The sequence below is a fragment of the Monomorium pharaonis genome, chromosome 7, assembly GCF_013373865.1.
Source record: "Monomorium pharaonis isolate MP-MQ-018 chromosome 7, ASM1337386v2, whole genome shotgun sequence".
Lineage (NCBI taxonomy): Eukaryota > Metazoa > Arthropoda > Insecta > Hymenoptera > Formicidae > Monomorium > Monomorium pharaonis.
Window position 1 is genome coordinate 693051 of NC_050473.1, and position 15095 is coordinate 708145.

Here is a 15095-nt window from a genome sequence, read left to right on the forward strand (position 1 = left end):
TTTTTTCATCTCTCTCTCTCTCTCTCTCTCTCTCTCTCTCTCTCTTTTTCCTCTCTTTCTCTCATATTTATTTCATGAATATCCGCGCGCCACGGCGGCGGTGCAATAAATTTGACGAGGAACGATCGGATCGGCCGGCGGCGTCGCACCTTCGTTAGGCGAGTCTCGCACTTTTCGTCGACTCGCGCTTCGTCGCTTTCCACGTCGAAAAATAAAACACGTCGTAGAAGGATTCACTTGAGTAAAGGAACCAAGCCCGCATTTCGGCGATTCGGGACGCGCGTTGGACGGGATCTCCTCGTACGTGTACGTATACCGTACGTATATGCACATATCGCGGGGCTTATCGAGGAAGGGGAGAGGGGAGAGGGTGAGGGGGGAGGGGGGAGAGAGAGAGAGAGAGAGAGTGAGGGAGTCGCCCGGGCCCCGTTCTCAATTGTATCGTATATATTAATAACGATACGGCGAATTAGGGATAAGTATACGTAGCGCGCGGTCAGGACCCCCGTAATCCTGTTATTAGCGCGGCGATTAGGGGAAGATGATCCCCAGGCAAATTGCTGGGGCGGGTACCGCGCGTGTTTGGTTAACATAATCGCCAATCGCCGATCCCCCGCGCGAGTCCCGAGAGTGAACGAGGAGGAGGGCGATGTATACGCGAGGCGACGCGCGATATGCGTTTCTCCCTCAACCCTCTCGCCGAGGGATCGACGCGCGCGCGCGTTTCCCTCCTTTCTAAATTTTCTTACCTCTTCTTTTCCCCCCCTCCCCCACCGTGTATGTCTTCGGGACGTTAGTGTGTTGGAAATCCATTAAATTGCAGTTTACGCTCGAGATTCAATGTTTCACTATCATTACGTCGTACTGCGAAAGCAAAGAGGATAAAAGGTGGCTCTCACTCTTTCCATCTCTATCTCTCTCTCTCTCTCTCTTTCTCTTTTTCTCTCCTCCGTCTTTGGGACTGCTAAGGAGAAGGTTGGGAAAATAGCATGCGCGCTGCCGGCCGCGGCATGCGTTTCTAACGTATCGTATAATTTCAGCTATTTCTTATCTCGTTTGCCCGCAGTCTTATTTGCTCGTTGCCCTCTTACGACGATGTACACTCGCGGGGGAGGGGGAGCGGGATGGCGGAGGGAAACCTTGCGTTTAGCATTCGTCGCTTCTCGACCGCGCGTTTGCGAAACGACGACGCGACGAGGTCGAACTCGGCACGAAACCGAAGACGCGAGATGCGAGAGGAGGAAGAAAAAAAGTTCGGTGCGTGATTCCTTTAAAAAAAAAAAAAAGAAACGCGTGTTTAAAAAACGATATTTATTTCTCAATGGAGTACCTTTAACTCGGGCTTGTTGATCTAAATTTACTAGCGCGTCGAGTATACAGGCGCGGCACCAAAAAAGGATTTCGTGTCCAGAGGTAACCGCAACGCGGCGCGGATCTTTCGACCGTTTCCTCCGACGACGAAAATCAGCTCCATTAACATGGTTCCGCCCGGTTCCCATCCGTTGCTCCCAGCCGTCGCACGGATCGCGTACCACGTCACGTTATTTCATACGAGCGCACGCACGCACGCACGCATATTAGAGGTTCCTGTAAGTTTTTTCTCTTTTTTCTTTTTTACGCGAAACGTCGACGTAACGTCCTACCCGGTCCGTAAGCGTCAATTTGCGAATCAATTTATTCGTGGAGTTTCGGTCAGTCGAGGTTTCTCTTCAAAAGGATGCACTGAGAAAAAAAAATGCTGCGCCGAAAGAATTTTCTCTGAAAAATTACCCTGAAAATCGTGATAATTGTGGGACAACGTAAACCTTGAACAATTTTACTATACTTTTGATAAAATTTACTAAAACTTTGCCAAATTTTATTAAATTTTCGTAAATTTTGTTAAAAGTATGGTAAGATTGTTCAAGGTTTACAGTCTCACAGTTACCACGATTTTCAGGGTAATTTTTCAGAGAAAATCAATAATATTTATTTCAAACAAGTAATATTTTCTAAATAACAGAAAGTATTACTTGTTTCAAATCAATATTATTGATTTTCCATAAAATATATGTTATTAGTACTATTCAAAGAAATATTTATTTGAAACCAGCATCCGCCCCCTCCCCTCAGTGTGTAAATGCACGTCTATATCCAATCGCTCCCTCGCAAATCTCTCTTCCACCCGCGGTGATAATATCAATCATCGAAGTATCAAATCCAAGTGTTTGCTTCGCATTTGTCGCCGATCTCCGCATAAATTATGACGCGAATTAATATCGTGATGCGCGCGCGCTCGCTTGGCGACGGTCGATCGAGCCGGGGGCAAGCTCAATTTGCAAACATCGATTATAACGACGAAACGTCAATAGTTCTGCGAACGATACGCCACGCCACACCGTGGCACACAGGTGTACGCCTCGGTTTTTCTCGGTACCCGCGGTCGTACTGGAAATACCTGAACGTCGTCGCGGCTCTTCGCGGAGAGAAAATTGCCGTCTGTTTTTTCTCTCTCTCTCTCTCTCTTTCTCTCTCGGAATTGTTTCGGATTTTCCGCTCGGAGGATTATTTTTAATTAATTTTTTTTTCGTTCCCGCTGCGCCTGAACGAAACGCGAGATCGATAGGCACGATTAATCGGTGACGTCACGTTTGACCCCTGAACGTGCGTGTCGCCGACGGACAACCTTGCAATCCATGCACGATTGCGGCGTGACTCAGATTGGTGACTTGACGATTAAGCAATGACTGGTAGTTAATTATGGATCGGAGATGTTAGTTATAATTATTTCGAGCGTGTACGATTTTGTCGCGCGCGGACAGGACCGTACGAATCCGCGGTTGATCGTGTTTGTCTGTATTATTCGATCGAGTGATTCGAATCCATTATCCGGGGTCCTTCCGTTTTAAATGCCATCGCCATTGTTTCTGTAGACCAGTGGTTCCCAACCTTTCCTTGACCAGGGACCACTAGGGCTCTTTTTGTTCGATGCAGGGACTCCAAGGTTCCAAATAAGCATTCCGAGAATTTGAAAATAAATTTTCATCATAACTTTTAACTAGTTAACACATTAAACTTAGAATAATATTTAAATATATTTTTATAATAGAGAACTCTTAATTGAAAATCAATGTGACTTTATTTCGTGGACCTTAATTTAATTCTCGCGGATCCCTGGTTGGGAACCCCTGCTGTAGACCGAATACACACTGTAAAAAAAATTTGTGTAATAATAGTTGTAAATTTATGCGCTATAATAGTTGTAAATTTTTATGCGTATGTAATTTTTTTCCTATCTGAAAAAACGCATGTAAAGTCGATTGCTCGCATCTCTTGAAATTTATTGTCGCTTTTCCGCGATGCCGATTGGTTCTCTCGCTGTGCTTACTTCGTGTTGCGAGAGTAGCTGTCATTGCAATTGCATTTTGACACCTGTCAAATTTATATAGGCGGTTATCAATACAATTATCGTTGTAATTTAGTTTTAAAGAGTAAAAAACAAAAAGTTAAGTAGCGCGCGCGAGGCGCGCGTCTGTGGTGTCTGCACAGAAAAAAAGCAAGTGTCAAATTAACTCTTATAATTTATATGAACGCGTTCATTGTTTCATATATACGCAACGATATATAATCTTCTTAGAAGAATTTGAAAATCTTAAATTTCAACAATATTACAGCCTTATTTCAATACTATAATCGCCATTTCAAAAATATAATATTATTTTGATAATTTTATTCTAAAAAAATTATAATCTTTGATATGAACAGTATTTTCTATTCAACATTTTTTCATTTCCATTCAAGAAAATTATTCTTAAATAATAAGAATATAATTTTTTTGATTAAACTATATAAAATCTAAAAATAAATCTTCATTCAAGTAAATTTTTTGTATTTAACGCAATATAATCTTATTTCAAGATTTTCATTTTGAAACTAAAGGTATATTGTCAAAATAACAATATCCCTTTTTTCTGTGTAGTGTATATAAATTTTGCAATAATTTCGTGATTTGTTTTTTCACACTTGTGTATACACTGTAAGCAAATTTATTACAAATTAAATTATTCTTACTTGTATACTGCAAAATTGTAGAAACACGAGAAAATTTACAACTATTCCAATTATTTTACACGAATATTTTACCGTGCAAAGAGAGAAAGAGAGAGATCGCCGAGATAATAGATTCATATCGGCGCTAATATAATTTGAATGTCGGCCCCGCGCGGTTTTCGTATTTTTCGCAGATTTACCTCGGTAGACGAGCCGGTCGTAAACCCGCGCGCGGTGCGTCAAACGCGCGTGACGACGACGACGACGGCGACGGCGACGACGTGGGGGCGACGACGTATCGATGAATCGAGGCTCATTTGCAGCCACGTAAATTTGCATCGTCGCAAACAATGGCCGCGCGGATTAGCGAATTAAGGTGCTGTCCCGGTATGACAAATACCGGATATTGGCTTCCCGCGGGTGCGCTTCGTTAAGAAAACACTTCAAACATACATTTCGAGCAGATCGTCACGAAGCACGCTATAATAATTCCGCGCGTTCATTCCGCGTGTCATTCCGCAGCACTGGCTGGCCAACGTCGGTGGGTCACGTCGTCGGATTCATCGCCAGAAAAATCGCTCTCGGTTTTCCCCCTCCCCCTCCCCCCCCCGGGCGGAGGAAACTCCGCGCCAGGTCGAAAAAGGCGCCTCGAATCGGAGAAATACCTCCGTGGGATTTTTATGAACCGTTACGTGCCACGAGAGTTCGCCACGACACACAAGTTCCGCAATTAACGCAACCGTACACCACCGCGGCGAGGCAGGAGGCGGCGGCCGCCTCTCCCGTGCCTCGTCCCCGTAGCTAGCCTGGGAATTTTTCGTTCGCTCGACGTTATATCTCCGCGTGGTATCGCGCGCTCGCGCGCGGACACCTCTCTTCTTCCTCCCGCGTGAGGATGGTTTGCCGTTGTGTAGAAATCTTCGATTCTTCCTTACTCGGTCGCAGGAAGTCGTACGTAATGGCTCTCCGCCGAGTTGGAGCTCTCTCGGAGGTCAGAGAAGGGTATATACGACGGGATACAGCGGACGGGCGGACGGACGGACGGGCGGACGGACGGACGGACGGAGTTCGCGGCGTCCGTTCCGCAGCCTTAAACAACGTCGTAAAGGTTTCGGGGATGCGCTTTCTTCGTTCTCAAATCTGAAACGCGCCGGAGCGTTAGTAGTGCAGAGGTGAGCGGCTGGGGTCGTCACTTCCGCTTACCAACTGAACCGCATTGGCCATTCGATTTGAAAGTTTAATCAGGGGCTTATATAAAATTACAGTCTCCTCATGCGAGAACGAGGACTCGCGCGCACCGTCGATAAAGATCCACTCGATTTATCTGTACACCGATGTTCCGTAAACGTTATTATTAACGTCGACGGCCAAAATTTCTCGCTCGCTCTTTCGTCCCGGTCGTTCTGCGTGGCGCCGATCACGTGCGTTTTCGTGTATCGACGCGAATACAGATCGATTTCCCGCCCACGCGTCGTTCCGCCGCTTTTACATACGCGGCGCGCGCGAGATCTCGTCGTCGCCTCGTCGTCGGGCAATGCAAGGGTGTGTTCGATCGGTGCGATTATTTGAATAAAAATGCATCGGCGATACAAAACTCTCTCTCTCTTTCTCTCTAGCCAACGGTAGGAGGGGGAAGAATAATTTTAACCGTGGAACAAGTGTGTCGTTGACGACTGGAATGACGAAGGGAACTCGGATGCCCGAGCGACCCGGTCGCCGGCGTCGCCGTCCGTTTGCGCTGCGTGCCGAACCGTGCACAGGACATATACCGGTGCTTTTCCCTCCCTGCCCTCCCATCTCCTTTTCCCCCGCGAAGAAGAGAGGAGCCGCGACGGAGATTCATGAGGCTCAACGGACATGCCGATTTGGGGGATCGCCGCTACGGCTGTTGTGTTCTTTGTCTCCCTGCTCGGCCGACTCTGACGTGCGTGCGTGTGCCAGGTCTGCCCAGTGGCTCTCTCTCTCTCTCTCTCTCTCTCTCTCTATCTATCTATCTATCTATCTATCTCTCTCTCAGGCGTGTGGAAGGATAACTGTCGCTTTTCCTTGACACGCATTGCCAAACTCGCCAACCTCGCGGCCTCCTTCCCGGGCATGGCACTCGCACCACCCGGGGGAACTTAAAATTCGTCCCCTTCGCCGGCAGTCGGCAAAAGCTCCGCGCGCCGACTTCGATTAAACGCGTGGTTGTACAAGCGCGCCTCGCCACGGGTAGTAAACATCAACATCGCTCGCGCGTTTCATGCCGCGTCGCGCGCGCGAATTAACGCAACCGCGGATTCCGTTAATTAATTACGTTCCGCTGTCATTGGCGACGTTGTCGCGGACATTCTCCCGTATCTTGGATCCGCGAGCCGGGGGACCAACCACCCACCAATTGTTCGACAAAGGACGCGACGTTTAACGCGCGCGCGCGCGACGATGACTCCCTGGCGAATTAATATTTTCGAAACGAAGCGCGCGGCTCATTGCATTCGCGGTTGGAGACTGCTTCCTCTACTCCTGGTGCAGTCACCCCGGCATGAATCATTAAAGAAACAATGCTGAAGGCAGTGGCGTACCTATCGTACGCGTGGGTGGCGCGTGCAGCTGCGCCGACGCGCAGCCGAACGAAACCCGGAGGAATCCTATGGCCGCGGGCTCTTTAATGGCTTTTAATTTCGTATCGTATCTCGACGCCGAGTATAATACGAGCTTTTCCGCGAAGGATAATCAGCAAACGAGAGAAGCTTCATTCCTGCTAGAGGCGCGGATATTTAATTTTCTTCTTTTCTACGACATGTGAAAACGTTACATTGTGGCAGAATCCGTAACGTGGAGAAACGTGTTGGACTTTCCTTACGTTGCACGAATCATCCACGAAGTAAACAGGCATGAATATGAAACGGGAATGGTTGTATCATTGAAATCAATGTTAATAGGAACTTACTTCACTCTTTCAAGTGCTCTCTTTAGATATTATTTAGCACTTGAAATAGTGAAGTAAGTTCCTGTTAACATTGATGTCGCCTTAATTTCTTGAAGCTACAGCCATTCCCGTTTTATATCCATGCCTGTTTACTTCGTGGATGATTCGTGCAGCATAAAGACCTCTATCGTGTTCCAAGCCTGCAATCATCCCCTCGATCTTGTTATCCTCTTGTCGTGTCTGGGTGTTGGTGTCGGAAAACGTCTGCTGGAAATCACGGAGAATGTTGTCAATGAACCGTGTAGACAGTAGATTTCAAATGATCCCGCACAACGTTGGCAAGAACCAACGGGTTCATGCGCGGTTAATGGGATCCGCGTGCAGGCCTGTTCGTTTGTTAGAAAATCGCCCATCCGAGAAATATCGCTGAAACGAAACACGAAGCACGTTTTACGCACAACGGAAATAAGATCGCACGTGTATGAACCTATAATATCTTGTCGTTTCGTTAAAATCGCTAGACCTACAGCTCACCCAGCTCTCACCTCGAGAGCCCGTCCATTAGGATTTCGGGAAATATCAGAAAAGTTTCCTCGAGTAATTCTCGATCTATTTAATCGCAACGTGAAACCGCGGTTCTCTTCGCTAAGCCGCGATTCGTATCGGACCGTACCCGATACGATATACTTCGGTTTTATCAGCAACGGAACGTGACTCTCTCTCTCTCTCTCTCTCTCTCTCTCTTTCTTAGATTATGTGTTTCTTCCTGGTATAAAGGGTGACAAAAACGCGCGCGCCTAATCAGCATAAGGTTTATTGAATGAAAATGCCGGATAGTTTTCTTTCTTTCTTTCTTTCTTTTTTTTTGACCGACGTGCGTCGTAGCATCTCGCCGAACGCCGAATGAAACAATGGCCATTATATGGAACATTCGCGCGCAAGTATCGCGCACACATTCGCGGAATACCGTGTACGTGTGCATTACGTACGACGTCCGACGCGGTTTGTCTAGGACACTGTGTGTGTGTGTGTGTGTGTGTGTGTAGCTGCGAAAACGTGTGTCGCGAGCACGCGCGCGCTCGCTCGCGCGACAGACAGCTGTTCGTACTATTATACCCGGCGCACGGTCGCATAATGCCTTAAGGACAATCGTGGGAATTCCATTAAGTGGCCTTGAATGGATTCATTCATGTCGATCAACTCTTTTTCCTAACGGTGCGGTTGACAGATCAATCGGCCGCGCCGGCACGAGAGCGACCCGGCGCGGCGGGATTTCACTCGCTCGAGAGGAGAGACAACGGGGAGAAAACGGCCACGGAGTCAATTACCGCGCGCTGGGCGCAGCCGCGCGATCGTCGGGAATGCCGGTTAGTGCCGATTCGAATCGATCGGGGAACTTCCTCGAGGAGTCCGTCGGCTTATCGCCGCGGTTCGTTCGTTTCCCCCGGCGAATCGCGATTGCAACACCCCGCCGTTCGACGATCAACGAGCCATTTGAACCGGGCCGGACGATTATTGAATTGGTGTCCGCTGTTGTACGACATGTTCATTTTGGCTCGGTACACGGAGAGAATTTTCTCCTAAAATTTGTCCTCAAAATCGTGGTAATTGTAGGATAATGTGTGACCTCGAAGAATTTTACTACACTTTTTTGTAAAATTTACTAAAAGTATAGTAAAACATAATACACCTTCAATAAAATTTACTAAAAATATAGTAAATTTTACTAAAAAGTATAGTAAAATTTCTCGAGGTCGCACATTGTCCCACAATTACCAGGATTTGAGGGTAAATTTTAAGAGAAAATTGGAGGGACGCGGTGGAACGATGGAATTATGGATTCTACATGCGATTTTCTTTCGACTTTGTTTTTCAGGATGCTGGACAATTATGACAGGGGTGAGGTGACACCACCACCGGCGGTGAGCGGTTACGGCGGCTCCCCCGGGCTCCTGGCGCTCCATTCCTCGCTGTACGCGACCCCGACGTCGAGGGCCTACGACATCGACTCCGGCATCGACGGCAACGACAGCTCGATGCCCATCGACACCCAAATCATCTCGGTACGGCGCGGGCCCGCACGATCGCGGCGCGGAATTTCCCGTCCGTATAGTCTGTCTCGTTCCCTGAAATAGATCCCCGTGTTGCCCGCGCTATCCACGTATTACATTCCCGCGCCCGGCGGGAGTTGTAAACACACCTACGTGAAAACGCGTTCGCGGCAAACCTCGCGCGTACATATGACTATCCGCGAGTACAAAGTCGCCGCGCGCGAGCAAAACAATGGCAGCCGGAGGGAACGATAGCGAAATCGTATCCCCGATACGCGAACGCGATCGGCTCATTGAGTCCCACGTTTCGTCTTGTCACTTAGTTGTCACGCGGCGTCTTGACGACGCGGTTGTCGGCGCCTCTTCGGCCAAATAATAAATCGCTACCGTTCGGCACGTCTCTAACGTCTCGATTACTCCCCGGCCAAATGACTTCTTCCCTTTGCGCTTACGCGGAAAGAATTTTCTCTTAAAAATTATCCTGAAAATCGTGGTAATTGTGAGACAACGTAAACCTTGAAGAATTTTACTAGACTTTTGATCAAATTTACTAAAATTTTAATAAAATCTGGCAAAGTTTTAGTAAATTTTGTTAGAAGTGTAATAAATTTTATTAAAATTTAATCAAATTTTATTAAAATTTTAGTAAATTTTGTTAAAAGTATGGTAAAATTTTTCAAGGTTTACGTTGTCGCATAATTACCACGATTTTCAGGATAATTTTTCAGAGAAAATTCTCTCCGTGTAGGATTCGTGGATGCGGGGATCATTTTAATGTTTCGCGAAACGCGTCCCCGGAGTAATTAAACGTCCACCGCGAGGGTAATATACATTTCATGGAACGCCTTTCCGTTTCCTGAAACCAGATACCGAGCATGCTGACCGGGCCGGCGCAGCAGCGGCTCGAGGACATGCCCTGGCTCGCCTCCGGCCCGTCGCTGGAATACCAGCCGGGCATCTCGCCGATTCCCGCGGGAGTGAAGATGTGCCATCCCGGCGGCGGCACCGCCCAGAGGAGCCTCAAGGAGCAACGGATACGTCGCCCGATGAACGCGTTCATGGTCTGGGCGAAGGTCGAGCGGAAGAAATTGGCCGACGAGAATCCCGATCTCCACAACGCCGATCTCAGCAAGATGCTCGGTGAGTGCGCAACACGAAACACTTCTCCCTTTTTTTTTTATTCCCCTCCTCGCTCGCGGAGGCTTGCTTGTTGCCGTTTCCGCGACGACGACGTCCCCGTTGGTCAACCGGGATTCGCGTGATCGACGAGACGTTAAACGCAGCACGCGAGATGAAAGAGTATTGTTTAGAAACTTCCTCATTTACATGTATTAATTGTCTGCTTAACTCGATTCCGGCCTATTAATAAGGTATAAAAGAGAATAAATGCTACTTGAGTTTCTCAGAGAATAGGATTCTCACGATTCATTTACGGCGCTGGAAATCATAACCGGTTAATGTATTCGGTTTTCTATGTTAAAGAGATCGGGCGATTTATTAAAAAAACATTGTATCTTTTAAAACGTAATTAGGCGCATCGAGGTTACCTCGTTATAGGAAAATGGTTCCGGATACGGCGGGGACGGGGAGGTGCGCGATTACAACCTCTCGGCTCTTTAAAAAAAAAAAAGAAAAAAAATACACGTACGCGGAAACAATGTTAACGCTGCTCGCGGGAAAAAATGGTTTTTCTGCCGGGAAACCGACTCTGGGAATAAGAAAGCAGGGGAAAAAAAGGAGACGCTGCGCGCGGCGCGCGTTATCATTAGATTAATTGCAGGCGTCGGGCGAAAATGTAGAATTAATCCAATTACGCATTAGCGGCGTATAGCTGGATCTTCTCTCCAACAACGCGAGGAGAAAGGTGAGAGCTCTCCCCCGGGGATCGCAGCCCTCGAACGAGGGAGGGGGGAAAAAAATACTCGTCAACGCGATCGCCTCTTGCCGCCGAATCGCCAGAGTCGCCGCGAATGCAATTCGCGATCTCGCCTCGTCTCGTATCGCGTGATCCACGATTGAGATACGGGAAATTGTCCCGTTCTCTTATCGCTCGACGTCTCGCCGAAACGACATGATACAGACGTTCGGAAGGGATGAGAAAGGCGAGTAGTCACAGCTTAGTCGGTGACGAATCGTTAATTTCACGAAAGCCAGAGAGCTTTGCGGACGGTCTTGCGATTCTTTCCTTTTTCTTCTCTCTCTCTCTCTCTCTCTCTCTTTCTTTCTCCCTCCGTCATCCTTGGCGTGTCTCTCCCTGTTAAAACCGAGAGCCCATCATCCGGTACCTAACGATCTGTCAGCGCCGATCGGCTCTCTCTCTCTCTCTCTCCCTTTTTTCGCGCGCGTTATCGTGGGCAGGTACACCTTGAATTATCGGCAATTGGCATCCGCAACGTTATTGGCATTTGAACGCTCGGGCGGCCGTCGTGCAGAAAATTGTAAACTTCTTCTCCACTCCTACCTACCTGCCTCTTTACCTCACCCGCTTGCCCATTTCCAGCGCCCTGCTGGCGAGGCGTAGCGTGTTTACACTCGCGCGTGTGCGCTGCGTGCGTGCACACGTGCTTCCCCCGCGCGCCCCCGCGCCACTCTCTTTGTCTCCCGCACTCGTCCCTGTCGTCCCGCGACGACGAGCAAACCCGTAAATCACCAATCTCTCCTCCCCTCCTGCCCTGCTTCCTCCTTCCCTCGCCGCGCGCCCGGAGTTATCGGCGCGCAGAGCAAGGAAAACTCCGCCGGGTTTATCGATCAAACATTAGGCGATCGGCGCGATGTTATTGGCATGACGCGGCTCCGATTACTATGCAAGCCGGGTCTTTCGCCGCCTCCCCTCCCCCCCCTCTCACTCTTTCCCTCCGTCTTCTCTTTTTTTTTTCCTCTCCAGACATCCTACATATTCATGCGCGTGCTGTGTGTCGATCCGTCCATCCGTCCCGTCGTATCCGTACGTATACGTCCGTTAGCTCGTCCGTCCGCGCGCGAGCCCGAATACACGCGCGTGCAACGGAGCGCGCGCGTGCGAGCGTGTTTTGCGTCGGCGGCTGGTCCGTACGTGTGCGCGCACGCGCGCGCGCGAGAGAGAGTCGCTGTCGCTGTTGTCGGTGTCGGAGCACGCAACGCACGATATACGCCGATGGGGGCCGTGTGGGCACCTTATATCCGGTGACACGCGTGCCTGCGCATCTTTATTAATCGCTCGCCCCGTTCGCACCGTTAGCCCGCCCTCGATGATGATCCCGCCGCCGGAGCTCTGTCGGATAAAGGTGGAGAACTGTACGACTATCGATAATTACCGATTGTTCGATGTCTAACTATCGATAATTATCGATAGTTTTCGATAATATAAAATATATTTGCAAAGCGTATCTTGTGTATTATTATATAACGCGTTTATAGAATTAATTAAGTTATAATTATTTCGTATAAATACAGAATTTTTTAAAATGTTTGAATGTATTTGTAAGTTTTTAGGGACATTAATAAAATTGAAAGGAATGTGGTTAAAATAAAAATTTATGATTTGATTATATTTTACAAAAAATTTTAATGGAAAAAAATTTGTTTTTATTATATTTGTTTACATAGAATTATACATTATATTACATTTGGATCGTAAAAATTAAAAAACTTTATCAAAATATTTCAGCTAAACACCATTTGATTCTAGCAGCAAGTATTTTTTGCTGCGACCGCTAAATTTTAAGAACTAATAAATTTAGCTTCGGCAGAAACGACATTAGCTGTTCTCATTTTAAAGACACATTTCGGTAACGATTCGTTTTTCTGCGTGTACATTCTGCTTTTCTGCTTCTATCATTATCAAAACTTGTCTTGTAATAGCATTTATAGTGGCAATAAAAAATTAAACAAACCATCGAAAGCTATCGATGGTTGCAAAAATACTGTCGATAATTTTTGATACTTAAAACTATCGATAATTATCGATAGCGCATCGATAGATCTCCACCTCTACTGTCGGGGCGTTAGAAATCGGCGCGTTCGCGCGCCCAAATCGCCCGTGCGATCCTCGCGGGGACCGGCGACACGTCTCCGTTAAATCCGGCGTTAATTAGCGGGATAACGGCGGTTTATCCGCAGGATCGGCTTCGCGCGGGACACGCGTCGCGTTTTATACGCGAGATATAAACGCCGAATGGCGCGACGCCACTGCGCCGTGTGCTGGACCACCTACGACAAATGTGGCAGCCCGCAAATAATACGGGGCGCGTGTTGTACGACAGCGCGCCGGGGATACAGGACTCTAACTGCCAGCGCCGTATCGTTGTTTAGTACCTCCGATTACTTCCCTCTCTCCCTCCGTGTAACGGGCGACACGCGTATATACGAGATGTCCCCTCCCGCCTGCGAGAGAAAAGGAGAGAGAGAGATCGCTAAAAACGCGACAAACCTGACGACAGGCTCATCCTTCGAAATGCGAGAGGAAATCGATCGACTTAATCTTGGAGTTGTAAACGCTTGACGGAATCTGGCTTCTCGTTTTGGTTTTTTTTTTTGTTGTTTTTGAAAATCCAATCTCTACTCGGCTGTACGTCGTTAGAAGCTAAGGGATCCAGTCGAAATTTTTGTCAACGAGACGCTATTCGCCTAAACAAATTTTTGGCTGATATAGACAGATTTCTTGATATCACAACCAAAATGTATCGCCTATTTTTGTATCCGCTAAAATTTTGGCCGTCACGTGTAGACTTTGAAAATTCTGCTTCTATCAGCTAAACTGATTTAGGCGCAATACATATACATATCACAGTATTTGTTAATTATTCTTCTATCTCAGTTATTTTTTACACACAATAATTTTCGTTGAAGTTGCAAGATCCTTCTGTTTTACTGTTCCAAATCGAAGAACGAAAGAGAGAGACACTCTGTACATTCTCCTCTGCCGCGAGAGGTGGATACTTGTCCTCTCGTAAAGTACCGGGCCGCCTTCCGTTCGCGGTCCTTAAACGACGGATCGGCGTGTACGGTATCTCACTATAATGGTGCCCGCCGCGGAAGGGCCGATAACGTCGAACCTCCGTCGGTCGATTTAAGGGACGGTGCGCCGATTGAAAATTATTAGCCGTGCAGGTATATACCAGTCGTTTCGCGCGTCGTTCCTAAAGCCTTTCTCCGAAAACTTCTCAAGATCCCAAGAGAGTCGACGCCCGATATTATTGCACATTCGGGCTGAAACTGGAAAAAAGAAAAAAAGAAAACAAAGAAAAACTTTCGCGAGGACGATACCGATCGGTACTTACCCCCCCTAACGAAATCGCGCGTGTTTTCCAGCGCACGAAAAACGTTCAAGCCTCCTCGATATAAATACATTATTAGGCTACAACAAAAGCGTAATAAGCCGTGCCAGGCCGCGGTGACCTTTCGTATCGCCGCGAGGCGGGATAGATCGGGGAAAGATTGGCAGTCGATTGAAATTAAACAGACGCGCGCGCGTGGAAGTGCGTAAGAAGTCGGTTTGAACTCCGAGGGAAAGGCCCACTTTTCTCCGCATACGTTACAATGCATATACGTATCACTCTCCCGATGCCCCATCCTCCCTTCTTCCTCGGCCTCCGTTCCGCTTCTCCTCTCCTCCCCGTCTCTGGGTTCGCTCTCGGAACAATAGCACCTCGGCTGCACGGTGGATGAACTTCTGAGACTGGAATCGGGCTCTGCCCACTCTGTAAATTGCGTTTTCGTAAAAATATTCATAGAGGAGAGAAAGAGAGGAGAGGTCGGGCCGATCTCTAAGGTGGCAGCCTACATCCTGCTGCACGGCTAAATGCAGCGTGGATATATAGGTCTCGATCGGCTGATACGCCATTGTACGGAAAAATGGATCATCGAGCGAGAGAGAGATTTCGACACGGCGAACATGGTAGATTGAATAACGTTTGGTAACTTTACGCACGGGCGAGAATATCGCAAGTATCCGATTGATACAGGCACAACTCGCTTTTATTGTTAAATTGTAAAGCTGGAGTCTAACGGCGTCATATTTGCCTTCGCGAAAATTGACAATTGCGCGTGTATTTTCATCAAAGCATACGGATAAAAAAAAAATACAACCGTCTATGAACTTGTAACTCGTTGAACCAACAATTACAATT

The 15095-nt window shown here is 47.7% G+C and overlaps 1 protein-coding gene across 1 annotated transcript in view; it reads left to right on the forward strand.

Annotated features, from left to right (window-relative positions):
- Window positions 1-15095, forward strand: part of LOC105828451 (putative transcription factor SOX-15) — a 29196-nt gene that overhangs the window by 326 nt on the left and 13775 nt on the right. The window contains exons 2-3 of the mRNA XM_028191392.2: window positions 8814-9000; window positions 9855-10128. Of these exons, the coding sequence (XP_028047193.2) occupies window positions 8814-9000; window positions 9855-10128 (461 nt within the window). The remainder of the gene's footprint in view (window positions 1-8813; window positions 9001-9854; window positions 10129-15095) is intronic.